Source organism: Crotalus tigris, unplaced genomic scaffold (assembly GCF_016545835.1).
Source record: "Crotalus tigris isolate CLP2741 ecotype Arizona unplaced genomic scaffold, ASM1654583v1 scf7180000020245.1906669, whole genome shotgun sequence".
Lineage (NCBI taxonomy): Eukaryota > Metazoa > Chordata > Lepidosauria > Squamata > Viperidae > Crotalus > Crotalus tigris.
Window position 1 is genome coordinate 1,387,171 of NW_024097926.1, and position 22,416 is coordinate 1,409,586.

The 22,416-nt window shown below is 46.0% G+C and overlaps 2 protein-coding genes across 3 annotated transcripts; both read right to left on the bottom strand.

The window, feature by feature from the left end:
• Window positions 1-996: 996 nt before the first annotated feature.
• Window positions 997-4,918, bottom strand: LOC120318492 (transmembrane emp24 domain-containing protein 10-like). The gene is made up of 5 exons (XM_039366185.1): window positions 4,493-4,918; window positions 4,210-4,330; window positions 2,854-2,927; window positions 2,240-2,366; window positions 997-1,447 (listed from the first exon to the last, which is right to left on the bottom strand). Exons 1-5 carry the CDS (start codon window positions 4,685-4,687, stop codon window positions 1,326-1,328), a joined length of 639 nt encoding a protein of 212 aa, XP_039222119.1. The 5' UTR covers window positions 4,688-4,918; the 3' UTR covers window positions 997-1,325.
• Window positions 4,919-6,647: 1,729 nt separating this feature from the next.
• On the bottom strand, window positions 6,648-22,363 carry DPP3 (dipeptidyl peptidase 3). Of its 2 annotated transcripts, none has more exons than XM_039366184.1 (19): window positions 22,315-22,363; window positions 21,714-21,772; window positions 20,544-20,822; window positions 19,022-19,111; window positions 18,306-18,443; window positions 18,093-18,167; window positions 16,463-16,553; window positions 15,422-15,549; window positions 14,984-15,114; window positions 14,062-14,120; window positions 13,555-13,749; window positions 12,598-12,710; window positions 12,289-12,381; window positions 11,771-11,833; window positions 11,394-11,518; window positions 9,835-9,955; window positions 8,742-8,921; window positions 7,654-7,816; window positions 6,648-6,964 (listed from the first exon to the last, which is right to left on the bottom strand). In XM_039366184.1, the coding sequence occupies exons 3-19, from the start codon at window positions 20,811-20,813 to the stop codon at window positions 6,819-6,821; spliced, it is 2,181 nt and encodes a 726-aa protein (XP_039222118.1). In that variant the 5' UTR covers window positions 20,814-20,822; window positions 21,714-21,772; window positions 22,315-22,363; the 3' UTR covers window positions 6,648-6,818. The 2 variants fall into 2 exon arrangements, with proteins under 2 accessions (XP_039222118.1, XP_039222117.1); XM_039366183.1 differs by having other exon boundaries at window positions 22,254-22,349.
• Between the last annotated feature and the right edge of the window lie 53 nt (window positions 22,364-22,416).

Sequence of the window (22,416 nt, forward strand, 5' to 3'; positions counted from 1 at the left end):
AAGTGACTCTGGCTTCCGTAACTGACTTTTGCTTCTCAGGTCGCAAAAGGGGATCACGTGACCCCAGGACGCTGCAACCGTCATAAATGCGAATCAGTTGTCAAGCGTCTGAATTTTGATCACGTGATCATGGGGATGTTACAAAAGTCATAAGTGTGAACACGCGGTCATAAGTCACTTTTTTCAGTGTCGTTGTAACTTCAGTCACTAAATGAACTGTTGTAAGTCAAGAACTACCTGTACCAACGCAGATTGGGGATTATGTGTGTTGAAGTCCCAGCACAGCCAGACGGTACCTAGATGAGTTTGCACCTTCAATGAAATTGCATCTCCAATGCCTCGTAGGTGATCAATTTTTTTCCAACAAACTAAGCCCTTTTTATTTTTCAGATCCAACAGCTCGTATTCACACGTTTATATAAATACACCCCATGGCATAAAATCAGGCTACTCAATCAAACACAGGATGGGAAACCAAGGCTTGCTAATAAATCCATCCATGACAACTGGCTGAGTTCACACTTAGGCATAAGTTACAAAGTCATCAAGCCATGGTTCATAAACCATCATTTGCTGAGTTGACACAACATCCTAAGCCAGAATTAAAAACCAGTGGCTTTACTGTTTAGAGCAGTAAATTATCTATCTTAGCAAGTTTAACATGTCTGGACTTTAAATTTCCAGAATTCTGCATTCTGGGGAATTCTGGGAGTTGAAGTCCAGATCTTAAAAGTTGCCAAGATGGAGAAACAATGGTTTAGGGCAGAGGTCTTCAAACTTGGCAACTTTAAGACTTGTGGACTTCAACTCCCAGAATTCCTCAGCCAGCCAGTTGCCAAGTTTGAAGCCCCCTGGTTTAGGGACATGAATGAACCCACCAACATTGTGGGTTAAGTAACAGTCCTCTTTCTCTTGCTCCATCTAACCTTTCTGACCTTCAAGAATTTTCTTCCCAACTCAAGTTTCAAATGTGTTTTCCCCACCAACAGCCGCCAGTCTAGGAACCAAGATTTATTACTTCCAAATATTATCCAGTGTGCTCAAGTTGCGTAACAGTCAGATCGGATGCCCGTCCTCCAATCCCACCCCAAAGCTGCAGAGACGGTGAGAAAAATCACCCAAATGAGTCCAGGAGAAAAAAAACACACACCCAAAACTGAGAGCTGGGCCATTTTTCAAATCGATCTGTGGCCCAAAAAGAGATCCAGTCCAATTTCTTTGTCACCCCTTCGAGATCAGAAGGCCAGTTAGGAGATAAAAGTGGTTTGTCCTGAAATCTTGGCACAATCAGATAAGGAGACCAGGAAATCTGGATGGTGTCTCCGTCACTCAATGAGTTTTTTGGCCTTGAAAAAGCGTCGTAGGTAAAATACCTGCCAGGCTGCTAAGCTGACCAGACACAGCATGGAAAAAATGCTAAAGTAGAAAACCCGAATGCTGGTGGATTCTGCAAAAAAGAAAAAAAAGAAAAAAAGAAACAGGATGAAGGATCAACAACATGGTGGTGGCAGTTACTAAGACGAGGGCTCTTCATCCTTGGCGACTTTTAGACTTGTGGACTTCAAAGTCCCAGAGTTCCCTAGCCAGCTTGCTTTAAAGTGTGTGGATTTTAACTCCCAGAATTCCCCAGCCAGCATGCTTTAAGATGGGTGGACTTCAACTCCCAGAATTCCCCAGCCAGCATGCTTTAAGATGGGTGGACCTCAACTCCCAGAATTCCCCTGCCAAGGTTGAGAAACTAGGTCTAGCCCATTGGAAGGAGAACTGGCTAATGGCTCATATTGACAGTGCCCGATATCTTGTCTAAATCTCCTTGCTTGATAGCCCCAAGTTTACAATAAAATCAGTACATGCTCGTTGGGGGATTCTGGGAGTTGAAATGTACACAACTTCAAGCTGGCAAGTCAGGATCTCTGGTCTAGCCCTTGTTAGAAGGAGAACTGGCTGGTGGCTCATATCAACATATCATAGCTTGAATCACCTTGCTTGTTAACTTCACATTTACAATAAAAGTCAGCGCGGGCCGGCGGGGGGATTCTGGGAATTGAAGTCCACACATCTTAAAGTGGCTAAGGATGAGGAACGCCAAATTTTGGCTTCACTGGGAGTTCAGAAGAACTGAGGAAGGCTGGAAGGCAAAGGGCAAGTTATGCAGAAAATGATCCATATTGCCATTTTTCTTGGGACCACCTGTCCAGAAAGCAGGGGTCAAATCCCCAATTAGAAAGTCTGGCCTCACCGTTGGTGTCGCGCATTTCCTCTTCCCGTTTTTTCATGAAGGCAAAATCCTTGACAATGGATTCGGAAAGGTCCTCCAGCCGACGGAGGTCTATCTCCAGCGGTTTCAGTTTCTCTGCTTTTGCGACCTGGCAGGAAAGTTGGGAGAACCATAGAGTTTGGCGGGAAAGAGGGCCAAGTGACATCACGTCTGCAATGACATCATCACGCTTGTAAGGTCATCCTGATCTGTCCCAGGTGCCAATAGGGAGGAGTGACGCTAAGTAACGGCACCATTAATGGCTGTCGTCATACCACACACCTAATCAAGTTACCAGTCCTCAAAGAACATTTTCATAACATGGCGAATGACTGGCTTCTCCACTGACTTTGCTTATCAGACGGTCGCGAAAGGGGATCACCTGACCCCAGAACACCACGACTGTCATAAATACGAATCAGTTGCCAAATGTCTGAATTTTGATCACATGACTACGGGGATGCTGCAACAGTCATAAGTGTGAAAAATGATCATAAGTCACTTTTTTTAGTGCCGTCGTAACTTCAAACAGTCACTAAATGAATGGTTGTAAATCAAAAAAATTCAGAGCTACACCCAGCAAAAATTTGACTTACATTTTCGTAATTCATGGCTTCTACCCCATGTTTAACATTGAGGGTGACCAGTTGATCCGGCAGCCGAAAGTTCCCTGAAAAAAAATAAAAGGAAAGGTTGTGTTACAGGATGCAAAATACAGGAGAAAATCCAATTTTTATTAATTATATTCATAATAATATAATAAAAGGTGGTCAAAAATGCCAAATCCAGTCTGAATATTTGGCTGCGCGACAAACCATAGATTATAATAGTAATAAAGAATATGTTCTTGATATTCCTAGTATTTTCTATGTTCTAGTGCAGGGATAGGCAACCTTGACTCTTTTATGACTCGTGGACTTTAACTCCCAGAATTCCTGAGACAGCCTGGCTCAGCTTGGAAACCTCTCCCTTTCCCCTCAACATGGCTGGCTCAGGAATTCTGGGAGTTGAAGTCCACGACTCATAAAAGAGCCGAGGTTGCCTACCCCTGTTCTAGCGTGTTAAGTGCGGTTAGCTAAATATGAAAAAAAATTATCACAATACATTAGTAAAAATAAATAAAGAAAAAAAAACTGCAGAAAATCCCAATATACAAAGACTTGCAACTAGAAGTAGAACGCCTGTAGCAAAAGAAAGCGGAGATAGGACCAACAGCTTCCCAAAACATCTGGAGCACCCCTGGAATATTATTGACATTGACAAAAACCCCATTAGTCAATTGCAAAAGGCAGCTTGACTTGGAACAGCTGACCGTCCTTTTAATATTATTAAGCAACATCTGTCTATCCCAGGTCCTTGGGAAGGATTTGATCAATGGATAAAAATACCAAATTCACTTTAAACATCTGGCTGACGGTGTGACAAACCACAGCAACAGTAACAACAATGTGGTTGAGTTTTTCTGAAACCTTTTCAGTTCTGAAGGAAACTAAGAAATCTCCCAAAATAAACCTAAAAGTAAAAGTGCTTTTGGTCAACAGAAGCAAAGATATTTTAAATGATCGAAGTAAATTTACCGACTAGGGTGGCACAGCACCCATTTAACCACGTCAGTGAAAGGTTTCCGGTTTTTTTTTTTGCCTTTGCACAATATTATTACAGGTCTTTTGTAAACTTTGCTTTGGGGAGATTTTTAGCGGACCGAGAGATTCAATGCATCTGTTTTAACTGACAATTTAAAAAAAAAAAATCACACCAATTTTGAGAAAACTTCACAGCCAAGTAAATAATTAAAGTCTGTCGTTAGGAATAAAAAGAAACACGTTAAGTCCACCTACTGTACCTCTCTCTCTTTCCAAATAGGACCCGTTGCCCACCTGCAGGAAGCAGCTGGATGGGGGCGATGGGACCTGTAGTCAGGCAGACGAGTGCCCATACCTGGACCCCCTTACCTGGCTGTCCGTGACTCTGAAAGCAAATCTCGTAGACTTCGTAATCCTCAGTGGTGAAGGCAAATTTCCCCTTTTTGGCTTCTTCTCTGGAGTAGAGCAGGTGTCCGGCCGAGTCAGTCACCTGCGGGCAGAACAAGACAACCTCTGAGCATGCACAGAGTGCAAAACCAGATCAGCTCCAGTTTGCAAAGCTCGGATGGTGCAAGAGAGGACGGGAAACACACCCGCACACAATTTTGTGCAAAGGGGTCGAGAGGAGGAAGGGGAAGGGGATGCTTCCCACCTTTAAGTTCGTCCGGATGCCCGGTGCGGCCGCTTCGGACACTTCATACTCCCCGGTGACCATCACGTCCCGGTGCAGCTCCTCTTTCAGGCACTTGCGGCTCAGCGGGGGCAGATGGAAGGAGAGCCCCCGGCAGCGGCCGGCACCAAGAGCCAGCAGCACGGCCCAGGGACCCAGCAGGACCGACAGCCACATGGGAACGGTGCAAAGAGGGAGACCCTCGTCTTTCCGGGGGCTGATTCTGGGGAATGTCTAAACGAGCCCAGCGCTTCGGAGGTCAGATCGCACTCAGAACCCGGGTGGGCTCGTTCACACGACCCGCTTTTTCCCTGCCCGGGATCGCACTCTGCACGGCTGCAAATGCCACCGCGATCTCCGACCGCTCTGCGCTCCCCGGGCGCGAGCTCCGGGGATGTCCCGAGCGCGCATGCGCACCTCGCTTCTCTCGCCGCGCCCCCTCGGGCGGCGTCTACACGCGACGTGGCGCGACCTGCCGCTTCGTTCCGGGTAAGGGGGCGGGGACCTGACGAAGGACCGCCCCCTTCGCGAAACCTGGGGGAAAGAGGCTGTCGGAAGGGGTGGGCTCGCAATCCATCTCCATCCTAGCGGAGCGCGGCTGGGTTTTGGGGGCGGAAGGGCGGGAATGGGCGAAAGGAGGGAGCCGAGGCCGGGGAGGTGCGGTTTGACCCCCCTGGGGTTTCGTCTTGGCGTTATTTCTCAAGCGGAGGAGCTTTTCAGAAGCCTGGACTTCAATTCCCAGAGTTCCTCTCAATTCCCAGAGTTCCTCAGTCGGCCCGCTCTGAAGGATTCTGGGAGTTGAAGTTCACACCTCTTAAAGGGGCCAAGGTTGAAAAACGGGCTCAAGAAGAAAAACAAAGTTAGCACAGTTGCGTGTTTGAATCGAAAGGTGGGGAACCAATTAGCTACAGAAAAGACACCCCCCCCCCCCATGTAGAATGAAAAGAAATGGGTCAAGGGGAATGGAATAATCGATGCCAGTTAGTCCTTGACTTAACGTTCACAATTCAGGCCAATATTTCTGCTAACGAGACGGTGGTTAAGAGAGTTTTGCCCCATTTTACGACTTTTCTTGCCACACTTGTTAAATACTGCATCCAGTTTTGGTCACCACGATGTAAAAAAGATGTTGAGACTCTAGAACAGTGGTGGCGAACCTATGGCACGGGTGCCAGAGGTGGCACTCAGAGCCCTCTCTGTGGGCACGCGCACCATCGCCCCACTCCTAGGCCTTCAGCTGGACTTTATAAAATCTTTGTGCCACCGTGCACACAAAAAAAGATTCCGTCAGTCAATTTCAACTTCTCATGGGAAAGAAAAAGATCTCACAAAGTTGGAATTGATTGATTGAACTTTTTAGTCCCACCTAGTCTGCTGTTACGCACACCCAATAGGCCACACCCACCTGGCATTCGACGATGCATAAATGGGTTTTGGGTTGCAGTTTGGGCACTCAGTCTCTAAAAGTTTCGCCATCACTGCTCTAGAAAGAGTGCAGAGAAGAACAAAGATGATTAGGGGACTGGAGGCTAAAACATATAAAGAACGATTGCTGGAATTGGGGATGTCTAGTTTAACGAAGAGAAGGACGAGGGGGGACATGATAGCAGTGTTCCAATATCTCAGGGGCTGCCCCAAAGAAAAGGGAGTCAAGCTATTCTCCAAAGCGCCTGAAGGCAGGACAAGAAGCAACGGATGGAAACTAATCAAGGAGAGAAGCAATCTAGAACTTTCCTGGCAGTTAGAACAATTAACCAATGGAACTCCTTGCCTCCAGAAGCTGTGAATGCTCCAACGCTAGAAGTTTTTAAGAAGAGACTGGACAGCCATTTGTCCAAAATGGTACTATAGGGTTTCCTGCCTGAGTAGGGGGTTGGACCAGATGGCCTCCAAGGTCCCTTCCAACTTTATTATTATAAATCAATCACTGCAATAATTAATAAAATGGTTGCTAAGTGAATCTGGGTCAAATTACTTCTTCCCCCAGCCTGCTCCTTCCCTTCCCTTCCGTTTTCAAGGCCCTTTTCATGGCTTTCCCAGGGGTCCCAAATCCCCAACTGCGGGAACCCCAACGGGACACGAATCGCGGCCAATGCCGAGATGGCGGGAGGGGCAAATGAAACGGAAGCCGGCAAACTTCAGAAAAGTTCACTTTATTCTGAGATTCCTAGCCCGACGGAGCGATCGCTAGTGTGGGAATTCTCCATTTCCGAACCGGATTTTGGCAGAAGGGATCTGCAGATGTCAGGACAGCTCGGGAGGGAGGGGGGAGGGAAGACCCAGGCCCGCCCGCACCCGCTCTGCAGCCTTAATTTTTCCAAAAACGAGCATCTGCGTGAGTCAGCTGCAGCAATTCCCGTTCGAGGATCTCGGCGTCTTTGGAGAAGCGGTCGGCGAAGGAACGGATCAGCCCCGCGGCGCTGCCTTCATACTGGGTCAGTTGGACTTTGCCTTCTGGGAGAAGGAAGAGGCCAAGTTACCCAGTAAAAAAAAAATTGCTGTTCCCAATTTTCCGATTAGATTTTTATCCCCCAATCATCTTTTCCTTGGTTGCAGGCTCCAAAATTTATCTCGGGACAATGCTTAGGGCTTGCTGTGAAGCTAAGCCAGGGGGTCTTTTATGACTTGTGCCAGCGTGCCTGGCTGAGGAATTCTGGGAGTTGAAGTCCACAAGTCATAAAAGGACCAAGTTGGAAGACCAATGCTCTAGGGATTCCAGGAATGCTTCTCTATTGTACCAGGATAGTGTTTGTCAGCCTTAGCAACGCTTAAGAGGGGTGGACTTCAACTCCCAGAATTCCTGGCTGAGGAATTCTGGAAGTTGAAGTCTACCCCTCTTAGAGTCGACAAGGTTGCAAAACACTGTTAATAGGCTATAACAGAATTTAACTCTAACCAAGTTACTCTTTATCCCTACACAAAATTAAGATGGTAGTCTTCTTTTTTTCTAGTTTCTTTCCATTTCTGAACTGCATAAATCTCTTCTGTCAACAAATACTTTAGAAGTCAGTTCTAAATCCCTTTGCGCCACGAATCTCTGGACTATCGCAGGAAAAGCTCCGAAGTTTTACACAAAGTGGAAAAAAACAGTGACGCTGGACCACTGGGAGACCATAAACCAGGTTAAATCTCGGCCTGCTTACCCTCCAGCCGGGTGTTGGCTTGCACGAAGAGCTTGCGTGCTTCCTTACGCAAAAGCACCGTCTCACGTAGGCTTAGAAAGCGTTCGGGTTTGTCGTCTGTCACGGCTGAGTAGGCTTCATAAAGCTTCCGGCCCCCTTCCACGTCGGCGGTGGATTTCAGCACCTGAGGTTGATAAAACCTAGTTTGAAAGTGTTTCTCGTTTCCCCTGCCAGGATTCCCTGTTTCTTCTTCCCGGCTTGCTTTCCTGAACCTGATACACTTAGTCCTCAACTTACGACAACAACGGAGACCAAAATTCATGTCGCAAAGTGAGACATTTGTTAAGTGAGCTTTGCCCCATTTTACGACCTTTCTGGCTGCCGTCGTTAAATGAGTCACTGCAGTTAAGTTAGTAAGACGGTTGTTAAGTGAACCTGGCTTCACCCATGGGGATCCCGTGACTGCAACCGTCGTAAATAAGAGTCAGTTGCCAAGCGTCCTAATTTTGATCACGTGACCGAGAGGAGGCGGCAATGGTCGTCAATGTGAAAAACGGTCACAAGTCACGTTTTTCAGCGCAGCTGTAATTTTGAATGGTCACTAAATGAAACTGTTATAAGCCGAGGACTAAATGACTCAAGGTGGCAAACATATCCATCGCATCTTGCTCCTCCTGTTCCCCCCCCCCCAACAACTCTGTGAGGTGGGTTGGGCTGAGAAGTTGACGGGCCCAATGTCACCCAGCCAGATTTCCTGGCTAAGGCAGGACTCGAACTCGCCGTCTCCTGCTTTCTAGCTTAGGGCCTTCACCACTAGAGCAGGGGTCTTCAAACTTGGCCCTTTGATGACTTGTGAACTTCAACTCCCAGAATTCCTCAGCCAGCGTGCCTGGCTGAGGAATTCTGGGAGTTGAAGTCCACAAGCAGGAGTCTTCAAACTTGGGCCTTTGATGCCAACAACGCTGACTAAGGAATTCTGGGAGTTGAAGTCCACAAGTCATCAAAGGGCCAAATTTGAAGACCCCTGCCCTAGAGCAAACTGGCTCCTTTCTTTCACCATTAGGAATTTCTCCACTGCTAAGGGAAGGAAAAAAAAAAAACCCGCTTACTTGCAGCTTCCGGAGAAAACACTGCAGGGCTGGTTTTCCCACGCTGGTGATTTTGGTGCGGTCCAGCGAGACAACGGCGTCGGGTTTGCCGTCTGTCCCTGTGGTGTGGTGCAGGGACACCAGTCCCTGGCCAGCCTCCAGCAGCACTCTTAAGATCACAAAACGGGCCTGCATGTGAGCCTGGCAGAGAGAGAAGCAAACGTCAGGAGGGAAGACTAGAGTCGTAATGGGTGCAAGGCACCTGGCAGGCTTTCCTGCCTGCAAAACTGGAAAGCAGAATTAGCATGCTATTCTTTCCAAGAGAGCAAAGCGAACGTCCAGATCTGATTTAGGGATTCAGTGTTGTGTGGGCTTCCCAGAAGTCCCTATCCAGCAGGCTTGAAGATGGGTGGACTTCAACTCCCAGAAGTCCCTATCCGGCAAGCTTTTAGATGGGTGGACTTCAACTCCCAGAATTCCTTATCCAGCATGCTTTCAGATGGGCGGACCAACTCCCAGAATCCCCTAGCCACCTTGCTTTAAGATGGGTGGACTTCAACTCCCAGAGTTCCCCAGCCTGCATATTTTAAGATGGGTGGACTTCCACTCCCAGAATCCCCCAGGCAATACTAGGGTGGGTGGGAACTGTCAAATCATAAAATCAGTAAATGATCAAGCCAACACTGAACAAAATCACAATAGAAATAAATAAATAGCTTGCGGAATAAGTTAAAAAAAAAAAAGCAATATATACCAAAACATAACTTTTGCATTGTCAGTAATTCAGAAAATGGCCAAGGAACGCGGATATATTGTGCTTGCTCGCTGCCATTATGTCTCACTCATTTATAAAGAATTATAACATCGATATTGTTTACAAATAAAGAAAACCTAATGTCAATAACAATCTATCGTTAGTGAAGGTTTCACCTATTAGGCTGGCTGGAAAATTCTGGGAGTTGACATCTTCAAGCTGTCAAGATTGGGAAACACTGCATTAAATTATTATTATTGTTGTAATTATTATCTAACAATAATAGTAAAGCCAATATTTCTGACTTTTGCAAAGGGGGCAAACTGAAAAGGCCAGGTAATTCTTAACAGGGACCCTCACCTGCCGCCATGTCCCGGATTCGGGGGTGTAGAATTCCAGTGCCAGGAGCCCCGCCCGGACCATATTTAGCCAGTTAATATAGATCACATTTTCAGCATCTTCTCCTTTCAGTTCAAAGATCCTGACAAAGCAGAAAATGAAATGAACGTTTCAGTTAAAAAGGAAAAAAAAAAAAGACGATAAATGCAAACATTTCCGTTTTGGATTGTATTTTACCCTTTTGAAATCGATATAAAACTTCGACAAGTTATTTTAATTTTAATGGAGCTATTATTAGTAACTCTTCCTACTTTTCTATGTTTATTATTGTTTTTCCTGTGAATTATTATTTTTTTATTAATATACTTTATAGGTGACAGACTAACCACTTCTAAACAGATTTAGCATTTTAGTAGTTTAAAATTCTTTGAGCCTGTTTCGCAAGGGAGGGGAAATTAACACCGTTGTGTTCTATTAATCAATACTCAACTAGGGAGGATATTATCCTCCACTTACAACAGTTCATTTTAGTGATGGTTCAAAGTTACAACGGCACTGAAAAACTGACTTGTGGGCATTTTTCACACTGATGACCGTTGTAGCATCCCCAGGTCACATGATCAAAATTCAGATGCTTGGCAACTGACTCATACTTACGACGGTCGCAGTGTCCTGGGGTCAGGGATACTTCCTGACAAGCCAAATCAACGGGGAAGCCGGATTCACTTAACAACTGTGTGACTAATTTAACAACCACAGTGATTCATTGACCAACTGTGGCAAGGATGGACGTAAAATGGGGCAAAACTCACTTAACAAATGGCGACCGAAATTTTGGGCTCAATTGTGGTCTTTTTTTTTAAATACAAGTTTTATTAATTTTTCAAATCTTTACATCCAAATACTTAGGCTAAATTGGAATTAGATAATAAAACCCCAAAACAGAACTTGGATATGTACAACTAAAACGTTATTGATAAATGTGATGACTGATTGAGCTTTAGCTAGAAACTTATTAATATGAATATGATAATAATATATTATCATATTATATTAATATAATATGATAATAATATTGGTGGGAAATAGAAAGGGAACTTTTAGTGATGTAACCTGAGATATATATGAATGAGTTTGTTATTGGACTATTGATTACCCTATCACCACGCTGCTTCCTATGTATTTGGATGTAAAAATTCGAAAAATTAATAAAACTTGTATCAATTGTGGTCTTAAGTGGTCGTAAGCCGAGGACTACCTGTACGTCTTAAATCTTTTTTTTTTCCTGTTTCTCTTTCTTTTTAAGACACTTTCACTTTGTCTCGTCTGTTGTGTTTTTTTTTATTCCTTTCTTTATTATATATATATATGGGCGTTTTGTATTCGAACTCTCTTTGAATGAATTAAATATTATACAGGAAAAAAAATTTTAAAAAAGAAAAGAAAAAGACAAACAGATGGGGTCTAAATTTTCACTCAAGTTTTGCTGGGACCCGAAATATTTCTACCACAATTCAGCTTTCTCGCAGTTCAGAGGGACCTCTGGTTCTCCACCCTCCCCACAACCCACCGAGGCTCACCGGAGCACCTCTTTGTTCAAGCAGAGATAGAGACCCACGCATTCTGCCCGACACTCTTCATAGCTAGAGGCCACGCTTGAGAATTTGCTGTCCCAGGTCTCGCCCCTTTGGTACCAGCTCCGAATCTGGACGGGGGGGGGGGGGGGTGAGCAGAGAAAACGTGATCTGTCACTCACTCGGTCAGTCTAGAGCTGGAAGGGGCGTTGGAGGTCTTCTAGTCCAGCCCCCTGCTCAAACAAAGACCTTGTACTATTTCAGACAAGTGGCTGTCCGGTCTCCTCTTAAAAACCTCCCGGGGCTTGTTTCCATCCTGACCCAACAAGCCAGGATAGAGGTGATCCATATCTGGACCCCTTTTTCCAAGCCCAAAGCCTCACCAAGTCTCCCGTCTCCGGGTTGGTCACCGCAGCCTTGTCGAAATTAAAAGCTCCCGAATCATCCTACGTAGGGAGAGAGGGTGGAAAAAAGGCATTAAAATCCCCATCCGATACAAAATTAATATCAAATCAACACGGAAATAGATTTATAACCGGCCTGTCAAGCTTGTTTCACACACCCACTTGTCCAATATTGGTCACAGGTTAGCGACCATTCAAAGCTACAATGGCACCGGAAAAAGGGGACTTGTGGCCATTTTTCACACTTAACAACCGTTGCAGCATTCGCCGCGGTCATGTGACCAAAATTCAGACGCTTGGCAACTGACTCCCTAGCCCCCCCCTGTCAACCTCACAGGGATGTCACAGAGAACATAACTGGGAAAAGGAGGACCCACAGAGGTTTACCAGGGTGGTAGCTACACACCTGGGAAAAAAAAACAGTTCTGAGGTAAAAAAAATACTACAAAAGCAATTGTGATTTTGGGGTCTGGTTGGAGAAAAAAGGCAGGCCTTACCTGGACGAACAGCTTCCCGCTGCCGTGCCCGAGAAGCTCGTGGAGGCCAACTTGGACTTCGAAAGACGGTCCTTTCCACTGAATGTAGAGATCCTGCCAAAGACACTGCGACATTAACAGGGTTGGACTAGAAGACCTCTAAGACCCCCTCCCAATTCTGTTATTCTGTCATAGATTGAAAGGAGTTATTTTTCCTCCCCTGTGGCTTTACTTTAAAGGACTTTAATTCAAGTTTTCCTCCTCCCATCAGGCCCCGCTTCCTCTGTCTTATCCCCTACACACACACACACACACAAAAGCAAGCCATACTTTGTCCTCCTCTGCCAGGAAAGTCAATTTCTCCTTTTGGGTGGTGTAAGCGACTGCCAGCACGTTCCCCAGTGAGACGTTCTTGAATCCCTCCGTCTGGCGGATGTCATCATCTGTGGAGGAGGAGGAGGAAGGAAGGGATGGACTACAGCTCCCATCATCCCCTGACAATATAAGCCAGGATGGGTGAGAGCAGAGCAAAGGATTGTTTTTCTGCCCAGGGTGTGGATGCAGAACTTGGCTATCCAAGCAAGCTGTTTTTCTAACCTAGCCTAGATCCCACACTCTGCCCTAACCACAGGCTTGAGGTTGAACCATAGATTCAACCGTTCCAAAATGAAAACAAACACGGTTCACCACCACCAGGTTAAAAACGAACACGCTGAATGTGTTGTGCGAATGCAGTCCCCTCGAGTAAGGACGTCTAGCACAAAAGCAGGGAACGTGGGAATTCAAAAATATCAGACACAAGTCAGCTCTTTCCAAGCTCAGGTCTACAAAAGGAAATGGTACAACTATGCTGGCTAATTTATATCTATCTATCTATCTATCTATCTATCTATCTATCTATCTATCTATCTATCTATCTATCTATCTATCTATCTATCTATCTATCTATCTGTATATATCGATAGATAGATAGATAGATAGATAGATAGATAGATAGATAGATAGATAGATAGATAGATAGATAGATAGATAGACCGACCGACAGACCGACAGAGAGATTTCTTAAGCTTGGCAACTATCAGATAGGTGGACCAATTCCCAGAATTCTGAGAGTTGAGGTCCATCCATCTTCAAGCATGCTGGCTGGGGAATTCTGGGAGTTGAAGTCATCCATCTAAAAGCACGCTGGCTGGGGAATTCTGGGAGTTGAAGCCTACCCATCTGAAAGCCACCCAGCTTGAGAAACCCTGCTGTAAAAATCCAAACAGCAGCTCTGCCCAGCCTTACAATTCGGGATGTTGATGCCCGCAGGAATCCCACTTCCTGCAAATGTCAGCACGTCAAGGGAGGTAAAATCTGGCTTCAGGAAGTGGTCCTTCTCGAAAGCCCGGGGCCAAGGCAGTTCTTCCAGGAGGTTTTCAGCCTGGGCCACTAGCTGTGCAAACTTAGCACTCATGGCTTTGTTCACCACAGCCACAAAACCTGAAAAAGACAAAAATCAGTTGAACAACAACAACAACAACAAAAAAAAAAAACAGGGCTTCTTGCATCTTGCAAATTCTCTGGGCCGGATTGGTTTTTCCTGTCGCTTGAATGGGGAAAATTAAGCCTCAGCTGATTTGCGGAAAGCGGAACCGTAGTGCTGGGTGCAAACCACGTTTTTCCCCCCACTCCAAGAGGTTTTCCTTAGAGCCAGGCAAAATGGGTGCTTGAGACTATCTCCCATCTTCCCCGCCTTCGAGTCCAAATGAATGGACTGGATCCAAAGATTGAGACGTGGCAAAAACGGGGTACCTTCAAACTCTCCCCGGGAACCGTACGGATCTCGATAGCTCTCGATGAAACCAATGTAGCTGCGGATGCAAATTGGACACGTATCAACCGACCTATGCATGCGCTGTTATTCTGTTTTATTAATTTTTATTGCATTTCATTTCGTGTTTCATTTTGCTTCATTTAATTTTTATTCCGTGACACTTTCATTTCATTTCATTTGCATTTAATCTTATTTCTGCAACAGAGAATGGCCATCTGTCTTGTATCATGCTTCCCATACTTGGAATAATAATAATAATAACAACAACAACAATAATAATAATAAAAAGTCTGGACAGTGGACGTGGCAGTGCCTGGAGACAGCAGAATAGACGAGAAAGAACTGGAGAAGATAACAAAATACAAAGACCTACAAATAGAAATAGAAAGACCTTGGAGGTCATCTAGTCTAACCCCCTGCTCAGGCAGGAAACCATAGACCAGGGGTGTCAAACTGCCAGCCCGCAGGCCGGACCTGTCACCAGGAAACTGCACCCACCCCATTGCCGGCAATGGCACGACGTCATGTGACGTCACGAGTTTGACAGGTCTGCCCTATATCATTTCAGACAAATGGCTGTCCAGACTCTTCTTAAAAACTTCCAGTGTTGGAGCATTCACAGCTTCTGGAGGCAGGTTGTTCCACTGGTTAATGGTTCTAACTGTCAGGAAGTTTCTCCTTAGTTCTAGGTTGCTTCTCTCTTTGGTTAGTTTCCATCCGTTGCTCCTTGTCCTGCCTTCTGGCGCTTTGGAGAACCTCAACATTAGTCAGAAGAGGTAAATCAACTAACAAGAATTAACAATAAATTCACAAAGTGACACAAGATTTAGTAAATGAAGTAATTATACCGGAAGAAAAGACATCCATTTCTTTGCCTTCTCAGCTAGATGTAAAACTCACCTTTCCACGATGGGACTTTTGTCGCGAATCCAGCAGCGAGACCCCTCTTTATGAGCCGGGATGGAGCCCTGCCTGAAGCTGGTTATGTAATGTTCCAACATCTCGGTCTGAACGGGGCTGGCGGTATGTTGCTGGAGAAGGAACAGCAAAGGCTGTAGAGCATGGCTTCTCAAAGTAAGATGGGTGGACTTCAACTCCCAGAATTTCCCAGCCAGCATTGTGGGCTGGGATATTCTGTGAGCTGAGATCCACTCAACCCACCCTTAACCATTTAGGATGTGTGGACTTCAACTCGCAGAGTGCTCCAGTCAGAACTGATGCATGGGGTATTCTGGGAGCTGAAGTCCATACATCCCAACTTGACAAAGTTCTGTGGATTTCTTCGGAAGAGAGCTGCTAACCCACGTCAACAAAAACAAAATCCACTTGCTGCTTTACCTGCGCTTTCTGCAAATTCTCCACCACCCTCTGCAGAATCGGGCTGTAATCGCCGCGCGTGACGGTAAACGTGCAGCCCTCAAACTGGAAATGCTTCGTTTTGACCGTCGTCTCATCAAGTTGAGGTTCTGAAGAGAAAAAAGAGAGAGAGAATTCAGCATTTTAAAGATGTGTGGGCATATATTTCCTCTCTCCTTGATTTAAGAAAAAGAACAGAACGGAAATAGTCCTCTAGTTATGGCTGTAATGGAGCCATACTATCAGTCATAAGTCGTGATGGAGAAAAAATAATAACGAATATATGTATATATAATTGATATATACATATATAAATTATGTGTGTTATATAGGTATTTTACAGATAGATAGTAAATAGATATAGATATAAATATAATTTCTCTCTCTCCTGGATGGATTGTTTATGATTTGACAATCCCCTACACATTCTGGGTGGTAAAGAATAGAATGAAAATGTTGTAAATTAACAGTTAAGGACATGTCTTAGGGCAGTGGTTCTCAACCTGTGGGTCAGGACCCCATTTGGGGTCAAATGACCATTTCACGGGGGTCACCAAACAACGCAGTCCGCCATTTTTCCCCCCTTTTCCTTAGCTGTGCTACTCCCTTTTATTCTATTGGCTTTTGAAAGCCAATAGAATAGACTCTCTTGAATAGAGTCTAATTCTATTGGCTTTCAAAAGCCAATAGGAATTGTCCAGGCTGTCTCTGCCCTGCTGAGCCCGCCAAAAGTCCCATTCTGCAAACAGTGCTGCACCTGTTGAGTAGTCCTCGACTTACGACCGGTTGGGAGTCGCAGCATTAAAAAGGTTGAGAACCACTGTCTTAGGGCATGGCGTGCCTGGCTGAGGAATTCTGGGAGTTGAAGTCCACAAGTCATAAAAGGGCCAAGTTTGAAGAGCCCTGTCTTAGGGCATGTTGTTAATGTTAATTAATGCCATTCATGATCTTTGTTGGGGGCTTATCGTTGCACTCAAAATTTAAGAGGGGGCAGAAGGGATGGAGGGACGCTCCAGTCATTACCATCCAGAAGGACTGAAGCCAGACGGACTTCGTAGCTGGTTTTCCCTCCGGTCTCTGTCTTAAAAAGACGGGTGTTGTATGCACTGATATTCTACAAAGAAAAAAAAAAGCATTGGAAAAACATACATTTATTTTTGTAACCCGCCATTATTATATCTATCAATAAGTCAAGGTGGTGAACGTCTCAAATATTCCTTCCTCCTCTATTTTCCCCACAACAACAATCTTGTAAGGTAGGATGGGCTGAGAGAGAGGGGGGATGGCCCAAAGTTACCCAAATGGCTTTTATGCCTCGGGTAGGACTAGAACTCACAATCTGCTGGTGATTGGCCCACAGTCACCCAGCCTGCTTTTGTGCCGAAGGTGGGACTAGAACTCAGAGTCTCCTAGTGATTGACCCACAGTTACCCAGCCAGCTTTTCTGCCGAAGGTGGGACTAGAACTCACAGTCTCCTGGTGATTGGCCGATAGTTACCCAGCCGGCTTTTCTGCCTAAGGCGGGACTAGAACTCTCAGTCTCCTGGTGATTGGCCCACAGTCACCCAGCCAGTTCTCATGCATAAGGTGGGACTAGAACTCTCTGTCTCCTGGTGATTGGCCCAAAATCACCCAGCCAGCTTTCCTGCTTAAGGCGGGATTAGAACTCAACTCTCTGTAGGTTTGATAATGATTTAACCTTGTGCCAAAGTCGACCTTAGTCATTAAGTGCCACCCTTAACCTTGTTCCACCTTGGTGCCAACTCTGCCCTCCATCCAGTCACCCAGTTGCATCTCCTGACCCAGCTGTCTCCAACTAAGATATCAATTCCCAGAATTCTTAGTCTTGGCCAAGTGGCTGGAGAATTCTGGGAACTGAAGTCCCTATAACAGGAACAATTCTCATAATTCTCAGTAATGTTCTTCCTGGCTGGGGGATTTTGGGAGTTGAAGTCCCCACATATTGGAGGACATCCAAATTGGAGGAGGCCAACTCCAACCCACTTATCCTCTTCTTTAATACTAGATAGTCCTCGACTTACGACAGTTCATTTAGTGACCGTTTAAAGTTATAGTGTCACTGAAAAAAATGACTGATGACTGTTTTTCATTTACAACCATTGTAGCATCCCCATGGTCACGTGATCCAAATTGAGATGCTTGGCAACTGACTCGTTTTTATGACGGCGGCAATGACGACTACTTGTAATGCTTCCCTGCTCCCAAAATGGTACACAGGTAGTCCTCGACTTACGACCTCAATTGAGCCCAATATTTATGCTGCTAAGTGAGACACTGGTTAAGTGAGTTTTGCCCCTTTTTACATGGCCGTTAAGTGAATCGGGCTTCCCCTTTTGACTTTGCTTGTCAGAAGGTCGTAAAAGGGATCGCCTGACACAAACACACACACACACACACACACACACACACACACACACACACACACACACACACTGGGACACTGCCACGGTCATAAACATGAGTCAGCGGTCCAGCATCCAAATATCAATCACGCGAACACGGGGATTCTGCTCCCATGATCATAGACGGGAAAAACGGTCATAAGTCGCCTTTTTTCACTGCCATTGTAAGGGTGAACGGTCAGTAAATGAAGTGTTGTAAGTCAAGGACCACGAAAGAATTCCAGCAGCACCTGAGAATCCAGGAATTTCTGAGCCAGCTTCGCATCTTCCATGGAGCAACTTGCAGAGAAGTAGGTGGAAACTCCCTAAAAACAAGGAAAAAAACGGAGAAGTACCTCAATAGTTCTAGGTGTGGATGTCAGAGCCCGGTCCCAAAGCCCAAACGGCCAATTTCCCCCCCCCCCCAGAAATGGGGCTGAGATGGGCACGAGGGCAATAAATACCTCGCCACTCAGCCCCAAATGCCTCTGGAGGGGCTCCAGGGAGTACATCAACTTCCCGCAGCTCTCCCACAAAGCTTCCATCTCTTCCGGGTTTTGCAAAAACGCCTGGCTCGCCCACACCAGCTGCTTCAGTTTTTCCTAAGGGGGGGGGGGAAGAAACAAAATATAAATCAAAGCGAAAATAATAAAAAAAAAAAAACGAAGAGGGAAAAATGACAGAAAAAGAAAACCAAACTGAAACTGGAAAAAAAACCCAAATGAAAACAAAAGAACTCCAAAACTAACAACGGGGAGGGGAAAAAAAATGAAATAAAATACAAATAAAGAGGAGACAAGGAAGAACGGAAGAAAGTAGAAACGACAATAAAACGAAAGCTAAAAAGAAAACCAAACTGAAAGTGAGAATTTTTTAAAAATATATATATCAAAAACTAAAGGAAACGCGAGAAAAGAAAAAGGGAAGGAAAAAAAATCAAAACTGAAACAAAATGAAAATTAAAAAAAGAAAAAGAAAATGAAGAAATCAAAACGGAGCTGAATAAAAATGACAATGAGAAAAAAAATGCTGAAGGCCCAAGAGGGGTGGAGCCACTGCCAGGACTCCACCCCCTCCTCCATCAACCTCTCAGCCAATGAAGGCCAAGGAGCTTTCCAATTGGCTGGAAGGCAGAAATTCAAATGCTGACCCCACCCCGCAGTCTTCCTTCCACGCTCACCTTGGGAAGGTTGGGAACAAATTTGGTGTCGCCGAAGGACTTGTAGTTGCCCATATTGGCATAAATGGCCGCTGTGTAAACCAGAAAGGCCTGCAAGGGAGAAGTCCATTTTGTTTGCCTTAATTTTTAACAGACAGCAACAATCAAAAAAAAAAAATCACAAAAGTTTTTGCATCGACAAACGGGTAAAGAAAGATAAACAATCTCCAGGACTTTACCACAAGGTGCCATCTTAGGCCCAGGCCTCTTCCATATCGTCATAAATGACTTAGATGAGGGAATAAAAGGGGACGTCGTCAAATTGGCAGGTGACACTAAACCAGGGCTAGGCAACCTTGGCTCTTTTATGACTCGTGGACTTCAACTCCCAGAATTCCTGAGCCAGCCATGCTGAGGGGAAAGGGAGTGGTTTCCAAGCTGAGCCATGCTGGCTCAGGAATTCTGGGAGTTGAAGTCCACGAGTCGTAAAGCGGCCTAGGCCAGAGGTAGGCAACCTTGGCTCTTTTATGACTGGTGGACTTCAACTCCCAGAATTCCTGAGCCAGCATGAGGGAAACTTTGGCCCCTTCATGACTCGTGGACTTCAACTCCCAGAATTCCTGAGCCAGCCACGCTGAGGGGAAAGGGAGAGATTTCCAAGCTGAGCCATGCTGGCTCAGGAATTCTGGGAGTTGAAGTCCACAAGTCATAAAAGAGCCAAGGTTGCCAACCCCTGCACTAAACTGACAGGAATAGCCAACACCTCAGCTCAGGATCCAGAAGAATCTTGACAGATTTGAACAATGGGCCCTATCCAACAATGTGACACTTATTGTCACATTTAAACTTAGGCAAGAAAAACCCGAAGGAACAAATACAGATTAGGGGAAACCTGGCTCATAACAATAACTATGAGAGGGACCTTGGAGTCCCAGTGGATGATCACTTAAATATGAGGCAGCAGCCAAAAAAGCTAATATAATCCTTGATTATATAAACAGAAGCACAGAATCAAAATCACATGAAGTATTAGTACCGCTTTATAAAGCCTTAATGGAGCCACACCTGGAATACTGCATCCAGTTTTGGTCACATAAAAAAAAAATATGTTGAGATTTTGGACAAAGAGCAGAGAAGAGCAATTAAGATGATTAAAGGCCTAGAGACTAAAACATATGAGGAACGGCTGCAGGATTTGGGTTTGGCTAGTCTAGAGAAAAGAAGAAATAGGGGAGACATGATAGCAGTATTCCAGTATTTGAGGGGCTGCCACAAGGAAAAGGGAGTCAACCTATTCTCCAAAGCACCAGAAGGCAAGAAACAATGGATGGAAACTAATCAAGGAGAGAAGCAACCTGGAATTAAGGAGAAACTTTCTAACAGTGAGAACCATTAACCAGTGGAACAGCTTGCCTCCAGAATTTGTAGATGCTTCATCTTTGGGAGTCTTTAAGAAGAGGCTGGACAGTCCCCTGCTTGAGCAGGGGGCTGGACTAGAAGACCTCCAAGGTCCCTTCTGGTTCTATTCTGACTGACTGATTACCTGATATTCGTCATCTGTGATGCCGAGCGAACGGGCCACCTCTTGCAACTGACTTGGGTCCTGGGTTCGGAAGATGCGGGAGAGGAGGACGTAAATGGTGGGAGATTCCGGGGACGTTTGCAAGAGGACCACGAGTCCCCCATACCAGCAAGCTCGTGACAAGTAATGAGCATAGTGTTTCTCTTCCGGCGACAACAGCTCAAAAGCTTCGGCGCACTCCAAGGTCGCAATCCCAATGTCGTTGGGTAAAACGTAGTGGGAGTCCACCATGACGTCAACCTGGAAAAGAGGAAGTCTGAGACATCGTCCTTCAGCCCAGTCACGGTAGGTACTCTCTTATAAAAATATCTTTATTACAAAGAGAGCATTTGGATTAGTAGTTAAAGCATCGGACTGGAAACTGGGAGACAGTGAGTTCTAGTCCCACATTAGGCTTTAAAGCCAGCTGGATGACTTTGGGCCAATCCCCAGGAGATGGTGAGTTCTAGTCCTGCCTTTGGCATGAAAGCCAGCTGGGTGACTCTGGGCCAATCCCCAGGAGACGGTGAGTTCTAGTCCCGCCTTAGGCATGAAAGCCAGCGGGGTGACTTTGGGCCAATCGCCAGGAGACGGTGAGTTCTAGTCCCGCCTTACCCTTGAAAGCCAGTTGGGTGACTTTGGGCCAATCACCAGGAGACGGTGAGTTCTAGTCCTGCCTTTGAAATGAAAATCAGTTGGGTGACTTTGGGCCAATCACCAGGAGGCGGTGAGTTCTAGTCCCGCCTTAGGCATGAAAGCCAGCTGGGTGACTTTGGGCCAGTCCCTCCCTCCAATTCATCCCACCTCACAGGGTTGTTGTGGGGAAAATAGGAAGAGGAAAGTGCGTTTGTTTGCAGTTGAGTTATTTATAAATAAAAGAAAGTCAGGATAAAAATCAATAAATGAAGGAGGGGAAGGAAGGAAGGAAGGAAGGAAGGAAGGAAGGAAGGAAGGAAGGAAGGAAGGAGAGATAGGAAGGAAGGAGAGAAAGGAAGGAAAGAAGGAAGGAGAGATAGGAAGGAAGGAAGGAAGGAAGGAAGGAAGGAAGGAAGGAGAGATAGGAAGGAAGGAAGGAAGGAAGGAAGGAAGGAAGGAAGGAAGGAAGGAAGGAAGGAAGGAAGGGCCCCTCTTTCCTTAATACATCCCCAATACCTCAGATTCTTCCTGAATTCAAGCAGCAACTGCCAGACATAAAATCTGTTGCTCTAAATCTGAAAAAGAAGGGGGGGAAACACCAAACCCATATATTCACATTCTAGCTTTTTACCTGAAGAGGGGCAATCATTCGGGGGCACTTTTTATGGCTTTGGAGGGGCAGGCTGAGCCCTGCTTCGTATCCCGAGAGTCCTCCTCTCCCCTTCCCTCCCGGCCATTTCCAGGTAGGGGTGGGGAAGGAACTGCCTTTCCAAAAGGCTGGAAAGCCCTTGCCAGACAGGGCTGGCCATGCTAAATCAGGCGCTCCAAGGTTCAGGAGCAGCCAGCTTCCTCGGACGGTAACCCTTCCTCCCTTCGAAAACATGAGGACCAGAAACTTGCTTTTTAAATGAGCTGGGCTGCAGCCGCAGGGTTCCCACGCGGCAACCCCTCCTGAACCTTTGGGGAACCTGACACCGGCTTCGAGGATGCCCCCCCCCTCTTCCCCCCTAATGCAGGTTACACGTGTGCTCCCCTTCCCACGACTCCCGCACCCACCAGCCCTCCGCGCCCACGTGTCCGCCGCTCGCGGCTCCGCTCCGCTCGAGGTCCTCCTCACCTGCGGCTCGCCTGCTCGCGCGACTTCCAACTTCCTGCCACGCCCCCTGCTCGGTTCCGCCATTCGGCTCTTGCGATCGGGTGGGCACGCCCTCGCCCCCGG